The sequence below is a fragment of the Asparagus officinalis genome, chromosome 2 (assembly GCF_001876935.1).
Source record: "Asparagus officinalis chromosome 2, Aspof.V1, whole genome shotgun sequence".
NCBI classification, from domain to species: Eukaryota; Viridiplantae; Streptophyta; class Magnoliopsida; order Asparagales; family Asparagaceae; genus Asparagus; species Asparagus officinalis.
In genome coordinates this window covers 82,833,978-82,859,687 of record NC_033795.1, presented here as the reverse complement: position 1 = coordinate 82,859,687, position 25,710 = coordinate 82,833,978, and the positions used below count along the sequence as shown (strand labels likewise).

At 39.3% G+C, this 25,710-nt stretch overlaps 3 protein-coding genes across 3 annotated transcripts; 1 reads left to right on the top strand and 2 right to left on the bottom strand.

The window, feature by feature from the left end:
* LOC109831430 (pentatricopeptide repeat-containing protein At2g31400, chloroplastic) lies at positions 2,694-10,271 on the bottom strand. The gene is made up of 8 exons (XM_020398752.1): positions 10,123-10,271; positions 9,868-9,906; positions 9,579-9,778; positions 9,261-9,331; positions 5,529-6,777; positions 4,571-4,784; positions 3,893-4,077; positions 2,694-3,190 (listed from the first exon to the last, which is right to left on the bottom strand). Exons 1-8 carry the CDS (start codon positions 10,219-10,221, stop codon positions 2,929-2,931), a joined length of 2,319 nt encoding a protein of 772 aa, XP_020254341.1. The 5' UTR covers positions 10,222-10,271; the 3' UTR covers positions 2,694-2,928.
* LOC109831885 lies at positions 10,905-21,644 on the bottom strand. The gene is made up of 13 exons (XM_020399357.1): positions 21,327-21,644; positions 19,545-19,731; positions 18,881-18,953; positions 17,107-17,254; positions 16,283-16,395; positions 15,522-15,662; positions 15,301-15,442; positions 15,083-15,226; positions 14,204-14,364; positions 13,061-13,135; positions 12,708-12,843; positions 11,859-12,128; positions 10,905-11,310 (listed from the first exon to the last, which is right to left on the bottom strand). The coding sequence occupies exons 1-13, from the start codon at positions 21,573-21,575 to the stop codon at positions 11,158-11,160; spliced, it is 1,992 nt and encodes a 663-aa protein (XP_020254946.1). The 5' UTR covers positions 21,576-21,644; the 3' UTR covers positions 10,905-11,157.
* LOC109831429 (protein FAR1-RELATED SEQUENCE 5-like) lies at positions 23,936-24,895 on the top strand. The gene has a single exon (XM_020398751.1). The coding sequence runs from the start codon at positions 23,936-23,938 to the stop codon at positions 24,893-24,895; it is 960 nt and encodes a 319-aa protein (XP_020254340.1).

Here is a 25,710-nt window from a genome sequence, read left to right as displayed (position 1 = left end):
GAACACAATCCAATTCAAAATACGACAAATCAAACCAAACACAGAGATATACGTGGTTCGACAATTTGCCTACGTCCACGGGGAGAGGATGGGGAGATTCTGCTAAATTAAAGAGAGTATAAAGGGTTACAATCTCACAAAATCACTCAAATAAACCCTAAACCAAATCTCTTAACTTACTCACAAATTATCCCTCTCAATATGCTCAGTATAATCTAAAATCTCTGATAGAAACCCTAGAAAAAACGTGTTTTGATTATATATCAAAACACAATCCCAAAGCGAACAGGAAACCAAAGCCCAAGGTCCAGCAGACGCGCGGTCGACTGCGGCGGTCGACCGCGACACGCGGTCGACTGCGGCGGTCGACCGAAACCAAACGACAGAACCAAAAATCCACTACAGGGTTTGGCGGTCGACCGCGACCGCGCCAAGCTCCGAAACACACCAAGATTTCGTGCACGTTTCCGGTCGACCACGCCTGCCTCACGGCCGACCGCTGGGTGATCAAACTGTTTTCTGCTGTAATACCTGTAATCTCTTCACAAGGTAGTCCAAGTAACAATAAAACTAAGGGGTTTTTGCTTTTAGACCCATTTGTTTACTCTCACTAGTATAATGCACGTGCTTTGCACGTGGATATTTTGTTGTATTTAATATTATATTATTTAATAAATTATATATAACCATTAAAAATTATTTTATTGCACTATGATTAAATTTTTTTAACTTATACAAATATTAGTACTTATAATATTATTAACATATATTTAATAGTTATTTAATTTTTTTATTATACTATTAAACAATTATTTAGGAGTATAATTATTAAATAATAATGTAATCATTAGTTTAAGTAACACTATTGATATAATTAAACCATTTAAATTATTAAATATTTATGTCATGTATATATTTTATTACAATATCTATTAAATAATGGAAATAATTTTTAATATTATATGACATTATATTATAAAGAATATTACATTGTTTAATAATTAATATCATTTTAGTAATAAAAAATTGGATGATATAAATTAAAAATACTATTATTCAGAAAAAATAATTTATATAAAAATATTGGATCCTTGAAATATATGAGACATTTACTTTCCAACAAAAAGTGCATGACTCATAAATTGCTAAGATCCAATATTTTATTGCACTATGTTCATAATGTCCAATTTTTATATCTAAGACGATATTATAATATCGTAAAGGGTAATAATCGTTATAATATAAAAAATCATAGTTATAATTATGTGCAATAATTTATTAAATGAATGGCTTTTACTATTTTATATAATTAATAATTATATATAATAAATTATTATATATTCATGAATTTTGTTATCATTATAAATTATTAATATATTCTAGTGAATAACCAAATAATTTGAGAAAACGAAAAGGTGCATAGTTAATGAGAGGTTATGGATCATTAGTTTTATAATTAATAGTATAATTTTGAGTTATAAAAAATTGAGGGGGTAAAAATGGAAATCAAAAGTTTTAACAGGGGTATTCTCTTTTATAAGTAGTATAGATTTATCTTTAAACTCAAGTACTATTATTTGTATCTTTAAGCCCAATTCACCTTTTGTATTTATCTTTAAACCCAATCTTCAAAATACTATATTTTCACCACTTGTTTTTATATTTTGGAGATTGAGTTTAAAGATAAATACAAAAGGTGAATTGAGCTTAAAGATAGAAATAATAGTACTTTGGTTTAAAGATAAATGGGAGTAAACAAATGGGTGTGAAAGCAAAAACCCATAAAACTAAACCACCTAGACAGAATAATGGAAACTGGTTTGCTAATAAAATTTCAAGCCCAAGGTCATCACACTATATGAGAATTTGTCTATTTAGCTTCACAAAATGACAAGGGTATACTCATATAGCATGTAAAAATGGCGGTTGACGCCGTTGTGTTTCCGGATAAAATCTTAAAGTTATAAACCCAAGCTAAGGGGCGCCTTCTGATAATCTGAACTGGGCCTTAATCTTTATCAGTTTAAGAGATAAATTAAGTAGATCTTAATTTTTTTAATAATAGAATGTTTGGCAAATATGTGACTTGTCGGTCGTCGTTGTTGTCAAAATGATCAAAAAAGCATTTAATGAGGCTAGAAACAAATAAATGGATATTGAAAAGTTTTAAAATGTTGCTAGGAGTATTAGATTTTTACTCGATCAGCCCTTGTAGATTATAATCCACCAGAAATAAAGCTAGGATATCCTAGCTTATTTTTTAATGACTCATAAGCTACCGGGATTGATTGAGTAATAGTTCAATACACCCATCATCATTTTGAAAAATTCCAAGCCTCGTTTATCTCTCGTCAGCCCCATTATATATTTTTTGATCGTTCATGTGATAATGATGGCTTATAAGCCACCCATTTGCTAACATTCAAATCTACTAACTTTACCAAGCACTTTGACTTATACAGTTATACCCGCTTGTAAGCCAAATGGATTATAATGCAAAGCCGCCAAACATGCTTTGGTGTACCCTAATTTATTTTTTAATGGCTTATCAATCAAAATAAGCTATTTGCGAAACACCTCAAAGTGGCTTATTAATCAGAAGAGTGAATTATAAACCACTTTGACAACTTGCCAAAAAAAAAACCTCTAAATATAATCAGTACATGCTACCCATGAAGAAAACAATTTCCTCGTACGAGATCAACAAGGCATCACTTCTATATTTCTGTTTTGATAGAAATCAAAATGCCAAAAGTCGCTCTAACATCAAAAAAGAGGAGAAGCAAGCAAAGCAGTCCTCTTCAGTTTTCACTTCAGTTTCCAATCAAACCAGTAACGCCCCCTACAACCCACACACCAAAGAATCGTGACTTAAATAAATCTACAACAACTTGTACAATACCAATTCACGCTACATTGGTTTCACAACTACAATTGCAGGGCTCGGAGCTGAGGAAGCAAGTTCTCAGGGTTCGCCGTTCGCGTCCGCTCGTCGCGGAGGAGAAGGATGCTTATCGTGCCCGATTCCCTCAACCAAGAGGCGATGACTGCGCTTGGAGAAACAAAGCGCCCGATATTGAACCTTTCTAATTGGAAGGGAGCTCCGATGGACTTGAGAAGAGACTCGATGACTCGGCGCAGTGTGCTGGCACCCACTACTTTGCTGTGTTTCCCCCATCCCGTCAAAATGCTGCAGAGGAAAAATAAACCAGACTTAGACCAAAAGCAAAATGCTCGGCTTTTTTGATCCTTCCCCAGATCGATATGCATTCTGCTTGATCAATATATAGATCCATAATCTACAGAATAGTGATTTACATTTGGTGTGGAACATCTGAGAAACACTGCTCTCAAAAAAACAAAGTTTGGACAAGCAACCCAACCAAGTTTCTTCAGGTTAATGAGCAATGCACAACATTAGAACTCAATGTGCTTAAAATGTTAACAGAATAATTTTAGGTACATCATCACTCATTATGTTAGTAGAGTTTAGCATTCAGTAAGTTAGGGGAGGTAGCTTACTTCACCTTTATATTGACCAGGAAAATATTTATTGTGACAAGAGCACACTGGTAACGACATTCAAAACTGTGGTGTTCCAAGCCAAAGAGAAACATCAACTATTGCCAACCTAAAATGCACTAGGGCTCGTGAATCGTTTGTTGACTAATTTCGTGCTGAAATATAAGTCATCAAGTATGGGTACTGGTCCGTTAAAAGTGGACATGTATGATTATGATGGAGCAAACTGAAGGTCAAGAATTTGGAGTTTGAAGGAAAAAAGAAGCCCAAGATTATACACGACTAGTTCCTATTGAGCATTTGAAGGGGGAATTAATGCACAAGGTGCAGGACTAAACGACCAGGGAGAACAAACATAAAGGACTCCTACCTCAAAAACTCAGGAAGCTCCCTTCCTTCGAAAACAATAGAGCGAACACTAAGAAGCCAAGCATGAACCATAGCTTGAGCAGCACCCGATGACATGAGGTGCAAATCCAAGCAGAAGTCGCTCCAAGCATTCTCCCAAACTTGACGGTGTACCCCTTCAAGCACCACCTGCTGAGCTCCCCGTTTCTGCAATAAGAAAATACACAGAGACACCTTCAACTCAAAGATATATTTCACGTGTCTCAAACTATTCACATACATGGAAATTTAGCTAAACACATTACCATCTGTCTTCATTTTATTAAATCAAGCCAATGAAATAGAAAGCAAAGTTGAACATAATTACAAACGGTCAAAGAAATATTTAAATTACAGGTCTGGTTGGCTTAATGAATCCATGGTCCCCATAAATTATAACTCAATTATCTTAGCGAGGAATAAATATTCTATATTAGTAAAGTCGTCGTCATCTTTTTGATACAGACACGTTAAAAGAACACAATGCCTATGGATGAATATACTAAATTTTTTTAAATAAAGGAACTGGTTCCTGTACCTTTCAATGTAACCAAACAAATCTATTGACCACGCACTTAGCTAGAATGAAGCGGCAATGATATTTATGATTGTGCGAGAAAATTGAGTAAATAGTAAAAAAGGGAGGGATTTAAAATCTTACTTGTCCAAAATGCCAAAGCATGTCTGTGAGAGCATTGTAGAAAGCAGAGGAGGTGGGAAGGTCCATGTGCCTTAACTCGTCAAACAGGGAACGAGCTTGCACCCACACATCCCTGCTACCGATCAAAAGCCCATGTGCTATGCCGTAGGCAAAGCTATCAAACAAACGAAGTTGATCCAACAATATAGATGCATCTTTGAATGAGTTGCAACGACTGCAATTTCAAGAAGCAAATGTGTCAGAGACACTGTTATAATAATCTCAAATATAAAACAGAACACAGTCAATACTTTGCATAAACTATTTTTACATTGCTCATAACAACCATCCTCAAGCGTGCCTCACTATATGGAATTTCAGTGACATACATTACCATAGCAATGAAATCTCAAATTATGTAACACACATGGAGGACAATAACCTAAACATGACATACCAAAGGGTCCACAGTGCTTCAAGGGGGCAAAAAAAAGTAAAAGTAAATAAATAAGAAAACAAGGTGTCAAATGCAAACTCCAGGAAAATCAAGGACAGAATGGCAAATCGAGTCTTTTTTTTTTATTTTCCACACAGCTACGATAATCAGGTGTAGTATCATGTCAACGAATAAATGTGATCATCTTATAGTCTTTTATTCAATTTCACTATTGGGTTAAATCAGTGCATCGATTGATATACTGTATAAACATGAAAAGGAATAATGTCCTTTTGAGTGAAAACGAGGAATAACGTATTGACATAGGTCATTTAGTTCTCTAGAGAACACTGGTTTCAAATGTGAAGCAAATTGCGGTTGATTAATTGCCAATTGCGTGTCATGTTTTGTATTGAGCATTTTTTAGATCCCCCTAAAATACAGTAATATGCTCTTACATCCGAACTTTGACAATAAGTCGATTAGCCTACAATCAAAACAATTCACAAGTAAGGAATACTAGAGGTTAAGACAGCACTCCACCTGCAAGCATTCAGTATGGCAGAAAATGTAACAACATTAGGCTTCACTCCCCGCTGCACCATCCTCTGAAACAATCCCAAAATGTAGAACAATTCCTCTGACCTCCTCGCCTCCTCCACCTTCGGTTGTCCAATTCCCTTCACAATTGGACCAAAAACAGCCGCACCATCCTCGTCCATAAAATCCCTAGATTTACCAAAACCGTCGATGACAGTATTATAAGTGACCACATTAGGCTCAATCCCAACCCTCACCATCTCATCAAGCAACCACACTGCGCATTCCACCAACCCATTCTTGGCCAATGTATCTATAAAAGAACTGTACAAGACCACATCTGCCTTCAAACCGGATTCCTTGAAATCTAAGAAAACATTCGCTGCGTCTCCATACAATCCCGCCTTTGAATAAATATCTATTAGAGTCGAGTAAGTTAATACACTCAGAGAAACACCCTTTTCCCTCATATCTCGAACTAAGAAGCTAACTATATCAAGCCTCCCTTGCTTTCCATACCCTTTGATCAGCGAATTGTATGTCACCGTATCCTTATCAACCCCCATAGCCTCCATCTCTTCACAAACCCTCGCAGTCTCCTCAAACTTCCCAATCTTCACATAAATCGACAACAAGGTATTATAACAAACCCGGTCCAACTTAATCCCTAACACCCTCATCTCCCTATACAAATCCAAAGCCTCATCGAACCTCTCCAACTTCGAGTACCCATCAATCAAAGTGCTGAAAGTAACCACGTTCGGCCTCAGATCATTGGCAGGCATCTCCGTCATAATCTTAACAGCGAGCTCCATGTTCCCGCACTTTGACACCGCATCGATAAACGTGTTGTAAGTATAGATATCCCTCCCAATCCCCAACCTCATCATTTCCTCGAACAAAACCCGCGCGTAATCAACCTCCCCCGCGCGGCTACACCCCGCCAACAAGGAGTTGAACGTCTTCGAATCGGGCCGGACCTTCCCCTCGACCATCTCCCTGAAGAACCCAACCGCACCCCTCACGTCCCCGCTCCCCTTCACGCAGGCATCGATGACGGCGTTGTAGGATACCACATTGGGCTTCAGCCCCTTCCTCCTCATGAGCTCGAAGACCGACACCGCGTCGGCGGACCGCCCGTTGCGGGCGAAGGCGGAGATGATGGCGGTGTGGGCGAAGACGGTGTCGCCGACGGCCGTCCTCACGGCGCCGCGAAAGATCTGTGCCGGCAGCGATCGGGCGGCGCCGAGCTCTGCCTCAGGGATGGAGATGGTCGGAGGTCAAGAGGGCTTGCCCCTTCTCCTTGGGGTCCCGCATGAAGAGGAGGAGATTTGAAGAAGGAAGGGCTTTTGTGGCCGAGCGGGCTGGCGAGTCGGGGAGGGAGTGGAGGATGACAGCAGTAGTCGTCGGGGCGGAGAGGTGCGGGGGAGGTGGGCAGGCGGTGGGTGGGGGAGGAGGAGAGGAAGGTGGGAGAGGAGGAGGGAGGCGGAGGGGAGGCGGTAGGGCGGCGGGGGGTGGGGTGGGGGCGGGGTTCCGCTTGAATGATGGATTTGTGGAGCGGGAGGCCGGAAGTCGGAGAGAGGGCGAGGCGCGGAGGAGGGAGGAGGGTATTTTGGGCATTCCGGTTTTTGAGGAGGAGGAGAGGGGCTGGAGCCTGGGGTCTTGTGGGAGCGGGGGTGGGGGTTTTGGGCGTAGGTGGGTTTGGGAGGGGTTTTAGGTAGCGAGGGGGGGTTGAGGAGGCCATCGAGCCCTCCTCAAGGATCAGGGGGCGAGCCGTTTCTGACCGGGGTTTTGGGGATGAAAGGGGGTGGGTTTTGGAGAGGGCGAGGAGGATTCATTATTTTTTAGAGAAGACGGAGCGAGAGGATAAGGCGAGAGAGGTGGGAAGAGAAAGGGCGATTGATTAATTATTGAGGCACAAAAGCTCCAGATTACTTAAATCTAGGATTGCGGATTCGATAGTTCGCATAAAACCCCCTTGGAAATATATTTGCGTAAAGGGGCTTTTGAGCTCAACAAGACAGCAGCTGATACTGGTTCTGATTCGATTAGGATTTTCTACTTAGGGGCTGTTTGGATCGGGTATTTTGAAGGGAATGAGGGGGAAAGCTGCCAATTAGCAACTTTTTATTTTCCCCCTCCTTTCCCCTTGTAGTTTCTCCCTCTTTCCCCTTTAAAATATACGATCCAAACGAGTCCTTATTATCAGACTGAATTTTAAAATATCAAATATATATATATATTATATATATGTATATATATATATATATATATATATATATAATATCATAATATCTATCTATATATATATATATATAGGTGTCGCCGACGGCCGTCCTCACGGCGCCGCGAAAGATCTGTGCGGCAGGTCGGGCGGCCGAGCTTGCCTCAGGGATGAGATGGTGGAGGTCAAGAGGGCTTGCCCCTTCTCCTTGGGGTCCCGCATGAAGAGGAGGAGATTTGAGAAGGAAGGGCTTTTGTGGCGAGGCGGGCTGCGCCGAGTCGGGGAGGGCGTGAGGATGACAGCAGTATCGTCGGGACGCGGAGTAGGTGCGGGGGAGGTGGGCAGGCGGTGGGTGGGGGAGGAGGAGAGGAAGGTGGGAGAGGGAGGAAAGGGAGAGCGGAGGGGGAGGCGGGTTAGGGCGGCGGGTGGGGTGCGGGTTCCGCTTGAAGATGGATTTGGTGGAGGCGGGACGGGCCGGAAGTCGGAGGAGAGGGCGAGGCGCGGAGGAGGGAGGAGGGTATTTGGGGCATTCCGGTTTTGAGGAGGAGGAGAGGGGCGGAGCCTGGGGGTCTTGTGGGAGCGGGGGTGGGGGTTTTGGGCGTAGGTGGGTTTGGGAGGGGATTGTTAGTAGCGAGGGGGGGTTGAGGAGGCCAATCGAGCCGCTCTCAAGGATCAGGGGGTCGAGCCGTTTCTGACCGGGGTTTTGGGGAGATAAGGGGGTGGGGTTTTTGGAGAAGGGCGGAGGAGGATTCATTATTTTTTAGAGAAGACGGAGGCGAGAGGATAAGGTGAGAGAGGTGGGAATGAGACAAGGTGCGATTGGATTAATTATTTGAGGCACAAAAGGCTCCAAGATATACTTAAATCTAGGATTGCGGATTCGATAGTTCGCATAAAACCGCCGCCTTGAAATATATTGCGGTAAAGGGGCGCTTTTTGAGGCTCAACAAGACAGCAGCTGATATGGTTCGTGATTCGATAGGATTTTCTACTTAGGGGCTTGTTTGATCGGGTATTTTGAAGGGGAGTGAGGGGGAAAGCTGCCAATTAGCAACTTTTTATTTTCCCCCTCCTTTCCCCTTGGTAGTTTCTCCCTCTTTCCCCTTTAAAATATACGATAGCCAAACGAGTCCTTATTATCAGACGTGAATTTTTAAAATATCAAATATATATATATATTATATATATGTATATATATATATATATATATATATATATCTATCTATATCTATCTATATATATATATATATATATATATTAGGTAATCGAGTTAAGCCATGCATTAATAGAATGGTTAACTCATTATCTCAAATAGGAGAGGTGACATATTCACTTATCTCTATTAGTCCCAATATTTGGTCCCGCTCTAGCAAGCCTTCATACCAAATATTCATATCCAATTTAATGGCAGGAATCTACTTGAGTATCAAGTTAGATTCACGAACCTCTCACCATAATAATCAAGCATGGAAATTTGAAAAAAAATTATTTAAATGCATAAGGTGACTAACGATTTGATCTCATAAGAAACGCTTCCCAGCGAGGGGAATCGCGGTTTCCATAGCTGGCTCTATTAGTCATACTGTAAGATTATATTAGTCCCAAAATCAACACTAAAGCTAACATTATCTAGGCCTTGCCTACGTGGAACCTCTCAGGGGCGGCCACTCGCCACATCAGAACAACGGACCCGAGGCGGTGACAGCGTCGGCGGCCGCCTTGGCCTCCCTTTCCCTCTTGACCCCCTCTCCTCTTCTTCCTCTGGACGCAGACGGAGCTCGCCGCCGCCGGCGGCGAGATGCGGAGCGGCCGAGATCCTTCCTTCTCACCGGCGCAGGCGCCGCCACGGAGGACCCGAACGCGCCAGGATCGATCCGATGGGGCACTCGTCCCATTCCATGGAACTGATGTCGCCCTTCACCACCTCGAGATCCAGCGGAGCGCAGGGGTACACAGCGGCGCGGTCGCCTAGAGTCGATCGCCTAGGGTTCATCATCACGAGATCGTTCAGACCGCTCACCGCTTCTCCCTGATTCCCAAAAAAGGAAAAAAAAAAGCTAGGGTTTGAGATTTCGACTAGAGGAAAAGGATCGGGGATTCGATAGGTTTGGATCTGACCTTTGTCTTTAGCCTGCACCACGCGTGGATCGAGAGGATCTGATGTGTAAAAAGTGGAATTGATCGTTAGAATCCGTAAAAATTTCGACCAAAAGTAATCCCTTAGTTCTCTCGAGGCGATCCAGATCAGATCCGAGAGAGAGAGAGAGAGAGAGAGAGAGAGAGAGAGAGAGAGAGGAGATCGAGGCGATCCAGATCAGATCCGAGAGAGAGAGAGAGAGAGAGAGAGAGAGAGAGAGAGAGAGAGCAGCTGACCTTGTTGAGTTGATCCATGGTGAGAGATCGGGGATCGGGATTCTCGAAGAAGCTGAGATAATCTTCGAACATCAGCTGCTTGCTCCTCGCTCGATTCATCTCTCTCCCTCTCTCTATTTTTTTTTCTCCCCTTTTTCCTTTTTCGTATTTTTTTTTTTGCCTCCGATTTGTCTGTATTTAAAAGGAGATGGGTGGGGAAAAGGCGGGAAGGGGAAATTCTCGAGTATACCGCCGAATGTGCCCTTGATCTTTTAACAATTTACGGGAATGCCCTTCGAATTACAGGGTTAGACACTCACCCTAAGAAGAAATTTTCCAAATAAACTCATTCATTTTTTTTTCTAAAAATAGACCCCATTGAGTTTTATTTACAAAAATAGACTCATTTTATCTTAATCTTGTTCCTAAATAGTCGGGGTTGCCAACCCCCGACTATTTAGGAGATTTTAAACCCCTAATTGTAACCCTAAACCCTAACATTCTATACACTAAATAGCCAGGGATTGACAACCCCAACTATTTAGAAACCGGATTAAGACAAAATGGGTCGATTTTTGTAAAAAAAAAACTCAAGGGGTCTATTTTTAGGAAAAAAAAATTATGAATGGATTTGTTTAGAAAATTTCTTACTTACCATAATGGCATTTGTTAAGAGTTAATAAAAATAAAATAGGCGCAAGATGTTAGAAGTATATATAAATAATTTAGACAGGCAGCTCTTCATGTAATTTTAGCTAGTAGATATCCGTTTCAACAATGAGAACCTTAAATCCAATTTCGAATTCTACGAAGCAAGATTTTACATTAATAAATACTCATTTATATCGGAAAGTTAAGTAATAATACACGTACATCATCCCATGACAATAATACACGGTACCAAAAAAGACTGAACCTCAATAGACTGCTTTTGGGGAATCTCTTTTCTTCAGGCAGCATATTGCCTGTATTAAGTTACCACCATGTCGTCAAGCTCCGATAAATCCTAAACCTTCTCCCGATAGCGAAATCTGAAGAAGTACTAATGAAATCACTTCATTCGCATCTTTGAGCTCTGGTGATCTCCCAGTTTGGATCATTTGCCTCGTTCGATGCAGCATTGCTTCTAATCTTATGTGGATTACTATTTACGATAGCAGCCAAGAACCTTTCATTCTCGAGGGTGAAGAGGTACATCGCTTGTTCGTCCTATTGTTCGAGAATGAAACAGGGGATAACAATTAGCCAGCAAGAACTTAAAGTATATACCCCTAGTGCAAATATATCAGGCTGACTTTAGCCATAACTGGGGAAATAAAATGTTTCTGCTGTGATGGTCATAAAAGTATTTTCCATTGGAGGATGTATCCTCCTTCCTTTCTTTACAGGAATTGGTAAATTTCCCAAAACTACCATGAACCTTGGAGTTTTTGCACAAAACTACTGCGAACCTTTGCACTTTCATCTGCAAAGCTTCATAAGGGTAATATATAAAATATAAAGCATACATAAGGGTTTAATATTGTCCGCGGCCCACACATGAGAAGTTATCCTAACTGCCACCGGGCATGGTAGTTAGTGAATAAAGTTCACGGCGCTCTCTCTAATAAAAACAAGTTTATTGCAGTTTTGTGCAAATATCCACAGTAAAGGCCAGTTTTGTGAAATTTACCACATATGGTACGTGAACTTCTTATAACCATTTCAACTTCTTGAATTTAGTTTCTTGAATAGAAGTTGTAAAGGAGAGTTCTTACCTCAGGCAACTCACTGAATTCATCTGGAGATATCTGCAACAGCTCTGCAGCAGTTTGGCCCGTACACCAAGCAAAAACCTTTGCACTTTCATCTGCAAGTGTAACTCTCAAGTAGAAACGGCGCACAAGTTGACCATCGCAGCTAGAATTGCAGAAACTGCATTGAACTAATCCTTCAGATCTCTCATTTACATGACGGCCACAAAGAGCATGAGACAGCATCGAGTGCACATGAGGAAGTTCAATGTGGTCAATGTGAACGATACATACCTGTCAAACACATTAAGATACAATTCATTGATCACACATATAAGAGCATGCTTATGACACCATAGTAAAACGAAACTAGTAGTGATAGCAGTGGTCATACACCCTTATAGGCTTTACTTCTACATCAAAGCAAACAAATTCTCATATAGCTCTAATCTTTAAGCCTTTGTTTAAACTTCCAGGTTAAACCTCTGTCGATATGTGTCACATAATAACCTAATAGAAAATATGACTATCCTGCATAATCAGCTTATAATCTACTCAACATGCAAATGAATATGCTGAGACATAGAAAGTAGTGTATCAAGGGATCAGGTGGGGAGTAATTGTAAATAACTGGACACATCCTGAAGGGTATGTTTCTGATACAAAGGTGGAGATCCTCAAAATAAAACCCTTGCGGTTTTATTTCTCATGGTACGAGTCAGATAGAAGAACAAAGTATCATATGCAGTAAAATTACTAGTATGCTAAAAAAAAGTACATATTAAGGTATCATAATATGCCAATAAAACTGTGACTAGTGATGCCACAGGTAACCCTGTAATCATTAAAGCGCAAGACACAAAGATAGCATACATTAGTGTTCATGTGGCTGGAGATATTGGATAAAGGAGATAGTTGATGGAGGCATGACGAGTTAAGCAATGCTGGCAAGCTGCTTAGGTCAACCAAAGATGATCCAGAATCCTTTTCAAACCATGATGCTTGAAGCCTGTCACAGAGAATAATCCAACCTATTGGTAAATAAGATTGAAGTTAAGTTCACAATAAATAGTACTTTGATGATCTGCATCCAATGAAATGTTCTTTAAAAACTTTTGATTTAAGCATATAGATGTTTCATTGAACCTTAATAGAAAGGTTGCTAAATAGTTCTAATATGTACTCATTCTAATGATGGAAACAATAAAGGGATAGTTTTTGTTTACAGCTTCTTCTTAGTAAGAGAGCAAGTCAAGCCTGATATGAATATTGTATGACCAAACCCCAATCTTCCTAAAGACCTGCAAAAGGTATCATCAGATTATATGGCATCCCAAAATTTGAAAATAATAATCAAATCAACAGCATTAAGATACAAATGAGATCTCAAGGAATGAGTTTCTTGAATAGCATAAACAGAATTCCTACATCCAAAATGCATTTCCATACTTTACCACCATTTGAAGAGCCTCAAATCACCAAAAAGAAAAACTATGTAACAATTGATATGTTCTGAGTTACATAGTTTAACACTCAGAGATGCTAGCATTGCCACAATAAGCAGCCACATTTTGCTGCCAAGTAGAGGTGTTTTCTAAAGTACAGTGACTACCAATATCACGTAGCATTAAGCAGGAAACGAGAGTCACGAATGGAATGATTTAATGGTTGAAATAATAATTGTGATGACATGTGTCAACATTGATTTAGTTGCTAATCCCTACTGGCAGATGGCAAACACTAGGATATGCATGTATGAGATTTTCCATTGGTACCCAGGTGCAAATGGGCGTGTCTAGTATGATCAGAACTAGACTTGCATGAACATAATTGTGTTGTCGGTACATCACAGGATCTTATCAAAGCTATACTTTGTTGGTATGTAACAGCAGAACGAAGTCAGCTCTGAAATCAACTCTTCCTTTGCGCTGAATGTACAATTAAATACAAGTGTTAAATCCATCATCAAGGTAAATGGTTTTCAATAAGTGCATAAGAATAAAATGGCAGAGATTTAACTACCTTGTGCTGAAAAGAATAAGGCAATTAATGATTAGTTGTTTACCATGAAGTATACATAATACGTTAGGATCCAAGAGATGTATATCACATGACACGCTTGTTTTTTTCCCCTTTGGCCTTCCATTTTCATTTCTTTGTTTTGGTGTATACTAAATTAACAGTTGTCTACTGGGATTTAAAGAAAAAAATGCAGTATTAGAATATATCTTGACATGTAATACTATTTCTGAATCCCCAAAAAACTAGAAGAATAAATAAAATATTTATCCCAAATGCAGAAGAAAGAACAAGAGATTTTTATCATACTGATCAAGAGAAGATAGGTGGGATAAAACTATAAAGTTTACCAAGAGCTTTTGAAGTGTAGTTTTGCAACAATTGCTCCTGTTCTATCTTCAATTGTCACAGAAAAAACATTTCCCACGTTGATTTTTTCTCTTTCAATGTTTGTTATAACACCATAAAGGCTTGTCCCAGTCATTTTGTCATGAAGATCGATTATGTACAACTGCAAGACTTTAAACATGTCAGCGCAGAAAAATTTTACCATGTATAGAATAAATAGTATGCAAAAGCTAAGAGTGTAAAATGAAATAGATTTCTAGTTCTAGCTATATGGTAATTTTTGACATGCATAATACATAATTATGCTATATTAGGATCTATAGTTATTCTCATATAATGCACTACTAACATGCCAATGCATGTACAGTAGTTAGTACAAATTTGGCATCAATGAAGGTATATAATGGATTAATATACCATATGCTCCCAAGAACGACCTCATTCCTATTTCATGACTTGCAAATATTTGACCTCAAGATAAAGAAACTGCATTGAGGTATGTATGCATGACTATGTAAATTGAGGTCTTTGACTTGGACAAAGAAATTGCATCCTACCATGTAGATAACAGAAATTATACCATAATAATTGACGCATCATATTGCAAGGAAAATTTATTAATGGTAACAATAGGAAGTGATTGTAGTGGTAGTAGTCATAGCCAAGGTTTTCATTGTTGTAAGTTCAAATTAGAACTACTGCAAAAAAAGGTTTTAACATAGGAAAGTTGGTGAAAGAATGGATGATAAGAACCAGAGTGCAACAATCAGCAAGATAACAAGTGCAATGGCATTTATTATACATTTCAGATAGATGTTAAATAAAATCATTAAGGGAGAAAATTTTGAAAGATTTGAAAGAACAGTTAGTAGTCTTCTTACTCGAAAAGGATAATTACTGAAGTCAATAGATCCTTCCGAGTTTTGGGGCAGGGAAACTTGGGAAAATTTGGGACCCTGACTCTGGATCGTCGCATTCAAATTTCTTGATCCTTGGTACTTTGTTTGGGTGGGAGTAGGAAGTACCTAGGAAATGCATAAATCATAAATATTAAAGAAGCAAGGACGCTAATTGATTCCTTGACAAGCAAGTATCCAACCTGTTCTTCATGTTGCATGAATGGCACCAAGAATAACTGTGTAGAACTACCATATTCAAGACATAATTCTTCAGACGGCTCAGAGTTGCTTTCGGTGATATTCTCAATATAAGGTCTATCCAGTGCAAGCATACTTCCAACACTGAAATTTGGGAGGAAAAAGAGTCAATATCCACGCAGTCGAATCAAACATATATTCCAATTCAAGTTGACATTCAGACCTAAAGAGATTGGAAAGAATAATTTGCTCGCCCCACAACAGAAACTTTAACCTGGCACCATCACCATCTACAAGGGTAATCTGCTTCCTCTGTAAACGCTCAGAAGTACCTTGAACTTCCAAAGGCCCAATTGATTCAATCCTAAAGAAAGAAGAGGAAATAGGCTTAAGAAGCAGTGCTCATAATGTATTCAACTACTGAGCATTACAAAAGCTACCATAGAGTGGTGTCTCCTTGTACTAAAGTTTAGAACATGTCCATTTATATTGCGATATGGAATGACAAAAGTCAAACATAAAGCTTTACCATTTCATGTACCACTTGGACAATGAACAGGGCATGCCTGCACATAAACCAATAATCTAATGCAGGATCACAAGGTAATAAATCCAGAAGTCCAAAAGTCCTTCACCTCTTTGATGAAGTATCATTACATAATTACACTATGCTTGTAAGTATACTAGTCACTCTATGTAATGCAATATACTAGTGCACATTCACAAAATACAAATAACTGAATATGAATCACGATGCCTTTATGGTGCACTGCATATGTGCTCATGAAGTACATTATTCACCAAACAAAGCCTTCAGTTTGAATGATTCCACTAGCAATACGGTTGCATGTGGGTCATTGGATTTGTCTGTTTGAAAATAGTAAACAAGAAAATTTGTTCGAGATGTGGAGTTTTAGAGATAGTTATTAAGGATCCAGCTTCATAATTGAAAATAGGGCGGGGCCAAGCACTATAATAACCTGCCTAGCATAAAATGAATATGAAGCACTGCCATTTTTAACCGCATCAACGGATATGGATGAGAAAGAATCAGAGCAGAACTGCGCACCCAGCAGCATAGCATCCTCATCTTGATCCTGCATGACAAGAGATTACCTAATACCATATTAAGAATAAAAGAAAATAATAATGTAAGATATATGCTACTGTCTCTAATGATGATTGCTACGCAAGATCAGTTTGATACTTTGATTAACTATGCAGCGGCAAAATTGCAAAGCCAAAATTAACAGAATATGGGGGCGAAATTAGAGAATATCAGCAGAGAAGTATGAAATAAAAAGAAATTGACTTTCATGTTTAAAAATTATGGAAAATGCCAAAGCTTCTCTTTTGAGTTTAAAAATTTCCATCTCCATGTTAAAAATTGTGAGCATCTCATCTGCTCTATCGAAGTTTTCTTTTCCTTTCTGTTTTTATTATTTTTTTAGAGAAGCATATGAAATATTCTTCTTCTATCATGATTACAGATAACTTCTTGCATAAATTAGAAATTATCAATATCTAAATAATACAGGAATTTGTCACTTACTCACTATAAAGTACAAACTGCAAGGTTGCATCGATTACATGATTGACAATTTCTTTCACAAAAATTAATGGATAAGTAAATAAACATGATGACCAACAGCATAACTAAGAGGATGAAACGGAAGGTTGTATAAATGTGACATAAATATTCAATGTGGATGGCGAGGGTTAAATCACCCAAAAGATAACATATATAACAAGATTGGAATAACTGAAATGAGTTTACAAATGATATGTACAGCAGTTCTCCTTGGTACCTCATCTAACAATATAACCAGATACTCTGTCGGCAAAAGGCGAGGATGACCAGAACCTCCAATAGGAGTACGGAGACTACATCCTGTGAGGAATATCTCACGCCCTTTCTTCAGAATCCCATGATCTAGATCAACCAAATGATAGTACCTGTATGACATTATCATCTCATAAGTAGGTTAAAATGATATGATAGTTAAAAATAGATATAACTATTAAAATAGAGTGACACAATTTCAAATTTTGTTTTTTTATTCGGTGTGGATGTACTCAGATGATGTACAAAAAGATCTAGAGGTAGACCTAAAAGAACTTGGTTGGGAGTAATTAAGAAGGATATGATAATCCGAAGGAGATGGTCCATAATAGAACAGAATGGAAAAAAAGAATTCATGTAGTGTGGATGCACTCAGACGATGAACCAGCAGGAGCGGCTGGAGTGTCGCAAAACTAGTGACTGGTGATTGAGGTATTTGGAGGTCATGTGTATATAACTCAGAGAAGAATCATAACGGTCATACAAAATGGCAAGTTAGTTTGTGCAATGGCATGAATGTCAATAGGAAATAAAGACTGAATTTTACTAATGAAGAAACATTCAGATAAAGACAAAAAACATCAATCTCATTATATACACTAAATATAGGATAAACTACATTTCGAAGGTCAGTGTTCACAGTGTTTGTAGATGGGATCGATATGTGGATTATAACTTTATAACACAAGGGCAAATACCATAAGCATAAAGGTAACTTTCAGACCTGATCCCAAATAATATGGCTTGGCCTTTAGATAAGGTGTAGAGATGTTATGGCCCTCTCCTATTTCTAAGTAATGTAGGAAATTGCCATAATTTAGTTTGTGTGACAAAGTCACCTGAACATGAACAGAGTTCATTTGGGCACTTCAGCAGAATTACTCTTTTCCAAGAGAGAGATACTACTCTTGTAGGTAGAAAAACTGGCAAAGGAACACCCTTGTGATGGTAAGTTTCTTACATGTCGATATAATAAAAATAAAGAAGAGGATTAATCTAGATTTCATAGATATCATCTAAGATTTTTACAGAAGGAAAAGACTACGATGGCAAAGAAATCATCATTGTTTGTTCTGTAATTGGATGTTCATTTATCTGCAATCATATGAATTGATTACCCATTATATACAAATGTCTACATGTCTACATGCACATCTCAACATGTTCCACACCAAGTGTCCAAAAGCATGACATATACTTCAGAAGTACCACATCACATATCCAGGCACCCAGGACTCTTGCACTGTTGCACAACCGTGTTACCGTGGCACACAAAAGATTGATCAGCTTCCCTATAATATCAGTGAAAATTGTAAAGAATTTTGGCCCCTGTAAATAAGTGGGGTGGGTTTGATTCAAAATTTTGACTACTATCTCAACTTACAATTGATTCAGAACATCTCGAAAAAACTGCCACCATGAACCATACTTCTGATTTATTCTCAACTTCTGTTGATTTCTTTTACTTCATAAATAGTTTATCTGCAGACACTTCAATATACAAACTCTGTGGACTACTTCAACGTACAAAGAAAAGTTCTGCTAGTAACACTGTAATTGAATACTGGATTATAACTTTTTTAGAGTAATAAAAGAAGATGCAAGAATTTTCCAGCGTCAAAGGAGAAACACTTTGAAACTACTTGATGCCACTGTCAGATGGAAACAGCATGCATGGGGATACTTATCACTTCATTTATATATGCAACACATACTGTTGTGTTGCTCAATTATCATACCTGCGATGGAGATACAGATCAATGGTATATGAACTCCACAGATCGCCCAAATTTAGCAAATATATGTTTGTGCCTGGACGAAAAAAGTTAAGATGAGAAGTAATTCAGAAAGTTTATAGTAGCTTACAGATGCAGGAACATTCAAGGAACACCTAATCTGTGTCATTCATTCTTTATCCTGAACCCTGGAACTGATGGAAGGACCCTTAACCTATCCCTGCATGCTCCACGGTCCTTGTATTTCTCTATCAACTAAAGTAATAAACCAAACAAAGTGAGCCTGTGTACCACTTCCTTCTTCTTCTTTTTTTTTTTTTGAGGTTGGGTGGTCTCGCTTAGTGAATATGCTGATGACGCAGGTAAGCTTTAACAGTGTGGCTACAGTAAATGTGGACAACTTATGGGCTTTATATCCAGCTTTTACACAGATTCTTTGGGGAAGAAAAATGCTGGCAGTGGCATTTAGGAGAGTTTATTTAGGCAATGAAACTACATATCAGAACTTCAATACAAAATAACTCGTTTCTCTAGTCCCAACAGAATAAATTGACCAAAAACAATTATTGGCGGTAATATAATACTAATGGTAAATCTAAAGTCAGATAAACAAGTGAATCTTCATAGAAACTAGAATGACAAAAGAATGAAATTAATTTTGGAGCACCTGGAAGAAGGAAGGCATCCACAACAAAAGCTTCGAGAATGCTACTCTGAGAAAGGAAATTCTTCTCATATATGGAATCAATGGTAACAGTGTTTGGAAGCCTTGTTCTCTTGTTCTTCTTCTTCAATGAAACCGTGCATTCCAACTTTTTCTTTGAGGTGGCATATCTGTGCTTCTCGCTCCAAGCCTACTGCGATAAGGAAACTGATCAGAGTCATCAGACAATCTAAAAGTTTCTGCTCTCCTCTTAGCTATATTGCCACAAGTTTGGAACACATGTAAGATATAAAGTATAATATATAATCTGATCAGAAAACCCTACTTGAACGAAGTACATCAATACGATATTCAATGAACTATTTAAAAAGTTGTGAACGTTACCCTGTTCTTGTCAACCGATTGACGGTTCTCTCAATCTTGAGTGACTCATAATCTATACACAGATTCAAGTTTTAAAAATTATTCATGGAAGTCCCACAATTTACTAATACTATTAGGATTTCATGTAGCATAATTCTTTTAGAAAAATGATTAATGCTGGTGCTTGATGCCTCCTTATCATCTTTCTCATGCCTATCATATTACCACTCAAAGATGGCAAGTTATATTCTTTAAGTGTTCTTATATGGAACTTTAAACACTTTGAACATTTGGTTTCATACCTTTGATGGACTACCTATACAGGACTTGTAACACAATATTTGTCCTAAACTTGCAACCCCAAGCTCACAAAACCCTCCAAATTTTCTAGAGAACTTCCAAAATTATGTGTATATCCTTTAGATAATTCACAAGACAGGTGATTTACAAGCTATCAGTCTTTGATAGAATTGAGCAGTTACCTGTGAATCCGACAAATCTTTCTCGATGTACCTTGGAATGCTGTTAGCACCTTTTTTTTAATGATGAAAATTGTCAGGCCTTATTAATTGCATCTATATTAATTCACTTAATAGTCATTAATTATTACGTCCTACAGATTCCTAGCATTTGAATATATTCTCTAAATCTCCTGTAATTTCCTAAATTATACCAAAAATAAATTTTAAAAGGAAATTGTAGGACTCAGCAGGTAATCATAAATATAAATTGAATCTCCAATCATAAATATAAATTGAATCATAATGTTAAAAATGTTAATTTCTTACTGATGGTACCATCCACTATTTTCCTTTCCTGAATTTCCAATCAAAAGGGTCCTAATGATTACAAATTTGCAAGTCAGGTATAAATTTCCATTTTCTTATAGTAAACCCAATGTTTTAAAATATTTTCAAATTATTTTCAACCTTTAGACTGTTAGAACCTTCTTCTTTCTGAATTTAACATTTACATGCGAATCAACCATTCACTCCAGATTCAGATGCTAACACTGACGATGACGATAGTGGACACATAGAAAACATTGACATGGAGGATGGGTGATGCTTACTTATATTTCATTTTCCGCGACATCTGGTTTCTTTCGTTCGGAAGGGTATTGTTTTGGCTATCCGGTTTGGGATAATTTGATTAATACTGCAATTCTTATCCGTTGCCTCCTACAGTAACAAGGAGGACGTTTGATGTTTCCACTGAATTGATGTTAATGAAACGAGGGAGATTTATACTCATCATTATTCTTAAAAAATACATTTCTTCGTGAAAAATTAGAAACTTTTGTCCAAAAGAGTTGTCCTTCAAACATTATAGTTCCAATTGATTGTTATGTCTTTCTATTAAGAAGATCGTCGTTTTCAACAAAAATAGAAAAGGCGAAATTGGGGGATTAGGGTTTACTACCTGAAATAGATCCGATAGAAGGATCGCTGGTGTGACCCCGCTAGAGTAAGCGATGCAGGTCTTGAGGATCCGAGACAAGACCCAGCTCCATGAAGGGTCCGATCCATCGCCGCGGCCGCCGCCGCCGTCATTGTCTCCGCCCTCCTCCGACAATGATGAAGCAAGCATTGATCTTGCGTGCTCCACAAATCCTATAAAAGCGTCGTTCTCTTCGATCTCGCTGCCGGGGACCTCTGACAGCGGATCCATTGAGTCGGAGTGAAGACTTTTTAGGGTTTAGGTTTTGGAGGAGATAGAAATAGGGGTGGAATTTTGGCGGGAGGAATTTCTTTGGAGTTTATGCAAAAGCACCCATTAATTCTTTATTTATATATGGTGACCCATATAGCATTAGCTTATTGCCGTCTGCTGGAAAAAGAAAAATCAACAACACTGCCAACAACAGTATTCTATTCACATTCTACGGTCCCTACTTAAATATTTTTCGAATTATAAAATTCAAAATCTATATCGCTGAATGTGATCTACTACGTACGTATCGCTGAATGTGATCTACTACGCATAAATTATGTCAGAATGAAATTATAGTAATTTCTTGAACTTGCTCTCGAGCATAGGAGTTCTCTGACCATTCTACTGGTCCTGTACTGTATGTTTCGAATGGTCTGTTTAGCAAAATCAACTTCTTTTTGACCTGTTGGCGAAAAAGATGTCTATTCTGCTAAATATTTAGCAAAACCGTCTGTTTTGCTAAATATTTAGCAAGATAGGTCTATTTTGCAAAATTTTCAAAAATTACACATTAATATGGCTCGATTTGTGTCCTACAATATAATTACTAAAGTGGGTGCTGATGAACCTTCAATTTTTAAAGATTTTTGTTGGAATACGTACTGTCTACGTTCATTAACTTGAACAAAGCTCGGATCTTTGAGCTTCTCCCGTTCTCAAAATCCGGATTCTCGCGAGACAAGGTCAGTTCAATCCACTTCAATCATCTTTTTCGAGCTTTGCTACGACACCCAAAATATGGGATCAATAGAGGGGACAAGTGAGGTGTTCTTCTCCTATTAGATAATGAGTTAGCTATCATTAATGATGACCAACTCATTATCCAATAGGAGGGGGACACCTTACTTGTCCCCTCTATTGGTCCCATATTTTGGGTCCTTGAGGAATTTTTCATCTTTTTCATCTGAAATTTTCTCGATTTTGTCGATCCCCAACCAAAGTTTGCTCTTTTTTTCACTCAAATTGAAGAAACCCACAAATTTATTAAATCTCCTTAAATCACCTGATGAAACTTGGGAGTTTTACCTTGCAAATAACTAGATTTTTTTTTGTAAGGGGTTTTTAAATTTCCATGTTAGTTTTCTTAATCTTGTCGACATTGTGGAATATCATGTAGTCTTGCAAATAACAAGGTTTTTTTTTATGAAAACAATGCATTCCAGTTTCCCTTCAGTAAAATTTTTGAGACAATAACGGGAATTTAAATTTCTCTATGGAACTAATAATTAAATACCTACCTTTGTTTATATTATTGTGATCGTATCTGTAAGGAAAATATTTGAGCTTATCTTTATTTTTCTAGTTGCCATATTTACTAAAAATTTTTCCTTTAGATATACCGTATTTGAGAGAGAATTTCTGTGTTGATGTGAAAATGTCGGCTTCTACTTCTAATGATCGTGCTCCTGAGGAGGATACTAGGGCGAATGTAAGGGATTTCGGATCCTCTCCACTACAAAAAAAACAGTGGAGGGACCACTACATAATCACGGCCATTGATTATCTAGTTAATGGTTGTGATTTTATCTTATAGTGCAAATTAGGAATGAGTGCAATACACGGGGGTATGGTAAGTGTTAGATTTAGATTGTATCATAACCGCCTACTAAATAATCAACGATTGATATTAAAAGCAGTGGTCTCTACACTACTTTTTTGTAGCGGAGAGGATCCAAATCCGAATGTAAGCTAGTCCCCAAAGGAAAGTGATGCAAATCCAACGCTAGAGTCATCCCGAAACTCAAAGGAACATGATGCCAATGTTGAGTCAAATGCATCTCATACTTCGAAGGATAGTGAAGCAAACACTTCCCCGAGAGCAAACCGAGCTTCCGTTCGCCGTAGTATCCTCAAAGGAACATGTTGAAAAGAATAATGATGCGACCAATGAGCTGGATACCTCGGAATCGGCTGATGGTTCGCATGTGGACCCGCAAATCGGCATGAAGTTCCATTCGCAAGAGCAGGCGTTCAAGTTTTACAACTCTTACGCTAAGAGAAAGGGCTTTAGTGTTCGAAAGGGTCATCGATCTTTCTCGAAGAAAAGATGGGAGTGTTAGGGATAGACATTTTCTATGCAGCAATGAGGGTTATCGTAGCTAGAGAGCATCGCACTCATATAACTAAGAAACCCCGGCCACTTGAGAGAACTAACTGTATGGCTCGTATTGAGTTTAAAGTGGATCGAGATAATACGTGGATCGTCAACAAGTTCATGGATGATCATAATCATCCTCTGGCTTGCCCGAATAAGATACACGTACATGTTAAGGTCTCACAGAAATAAAATGCCTATGCAACGACCATTCATTACCGAGATGGATTATATCGGGGTGAAACCGGCACAAGTGCATGATTCTCCGGAAGAGGCTGCTAAAGTCATAGAAAATTCTGGGTTTCTTTTGAAAAACCAAAGTTACTATTTGCTGCACTCTAATAGGACTAGGGATCTTGAGAAGGGAGATGCACAGTTCCTTTTGGACTTTCTGAAAGATAAGCAGGTGGAGGATCCATCCTTCTTTTATGCAGTGCAAGTCGATGAGAAGGATAGGCTGACGAATTTCTTCTGGACTGATGCAAGGTCGATATTTGAGTACTCATGTTTTGGCGATGCCGTTTTATTTGATACAACCTATCGAGCAAGTAGGTATGATATACCGTTTGCACCTCTCATTGGAGTAAACCATCATAGGCAAATTGTCGTGTTTGGTGCTGCTTTACTATTAGATGAATCGACGGAATCCTTTGTTTGGTTGTTTAAAACTCTTATGACTGCTATGTCTGGAAAGCAACCGAGAACATTCTTCACAGATAATTGTGATTCACTATCGAAAGCAATCAGTTTGGCATTACCAGAGACAAATCATCAACTTTGCCTTTGGCATATAATTCAAAATGCACCCAAAATAATCCCTCATGTATATGGTCACGAGTCCTCTTTTCAAAAGGAGTTCGAGAACTGGATACATGAAAGTCGCTCTGAAGAGGATTTGCAGAAGGGATGGGAAACTTTATTAACTAAATATAATCTTCGAGGTAACTCGTGGTTCGAAGACTTGTATTCGACTAGAGAGAAATGGTCTTCTGTTCATCGTAAAAGCTCATTTTGTGCTACAATGACTACAAGGCAATGGTGTGAGAGTATGGGAAGCCAGTTCAAGATGTTATTCTACAGAAAATTGCCTCCTTCGAAATTCATGGTGCAATATATCACCAGGCCCTCCTTCAAATTCGCGAAAAAGAACTCTCTGAAGATCGCAAATCTAGGCTGTGTATAAACCGACTCTATTGGCTGGCGTGCCTATGTTAACGGGAGCTTCAGAATCATACTCCAGGCCGAAAGCCCAAAACCACGTGGTGTCAAGGTGTGTGCGCGCTCTTTCTATTTTAAGCCAAGTCAAGATCACCCACAAATCAAACCGTTACGACAACAAAATTCTGTTAACCCGCAGAGGCTACAATTCCCTCCGACAACTACTTTACCGGCCAAATTTCCTACATACATTTCACCCCAAAAAGCCCCCTCCCTCCTCTTACCTTCCCCTCTCACAAATCTCACCAATCCTGGCCCCCAACTCATCCTTCCTCCTCCTCCTCCCTCCTCCTCCTTCCCTCTCCTCCTCCTCCCTCCTCCCCGCCGCCGCCGAATGCTTCCCCGCTCCCCACCCCTACACCGCCCTCCTCCGAGATTATCTCCCCCTCCGACCGTCAATCCGACGACGGTCGGGCCGCATCGCCAGGATCGGCGCAAAGGCGTCGCCCGTGACCGCTTCGATCTCCGCTCTTCCTCCCGACCCACTCTCCGATGTCTCTCATGTCCCCCAAATCCGCCCCATCTTACCGCTCGCTCTCCGCTCTCCTCTCCGTCCCCTAAATCTTCAACGGCTCAGCCGCCACAGCTGCCCCCTAGCCCGCCTCGATTCTGTCAAATCAGCCGCCGCAAAGGCTGCAGGCTCCGTCGGCCACACGCGCTGGCCTCCGCAGCCCAATCGGCATCTGCCGCCGCCCCAAATCGGCCGACGCCTGTCAAATCCGCCAGCCGCCATCGTAACCGCCGCCGCCCCTAAGTCTGTCGACGCCGTCAAATCCGCCG

Coding starts and splice junctions, on each gene's coding strand:
- LOC109831430 (XM_020398752.1), bottom strand. CDS start 10,221: ATGAATCGAGCGAGGAGCAAGCAGCTGATGTTCGAAGATTATCTCAGC. Junction 6,778..9,260: donor GTTTCTTATGAGATCAAATC/GTTAGTCACCTT, acceptor TCCCTGAGGCAG/AGCTCGGCGCCGCCCGATCG. Junction 4,785..5,528: donor GCCATACTGAATGCTTGCAG/GTGGAGTGCTGT, acceptor TTGAAATTGCAG/TCGTTGCAACTCATTCAAAG.
- LOC109831885 (XM_020399357.1), bottom strand. CDS start 21,575: ATGGATCCGCTGTCAGAGGTCCCCGGCAGCGAGATCGAAGAGAACGAC. Junction 18,954..19,544: donor GGATGCCTTCCTTCTTCCAG/GTGCTCCAAAAT, acceptor TTTTTCGTCCAG/GCACAAACATATATTTGCTA. Junction 15,663..16,282: donor TCATATTCATTTTATGCTAG/GCAGGTTATTAT, acceptor TTCTTTCTTTAG/GATTGAATCAATTGGGCCTT.
- LOC109831429 (XM_020398751.1), top strand. CDS start 23,936: ATGGATTATATCGGGGTGAAACCGGCACAAGTGCATGATTCTCCGGAA.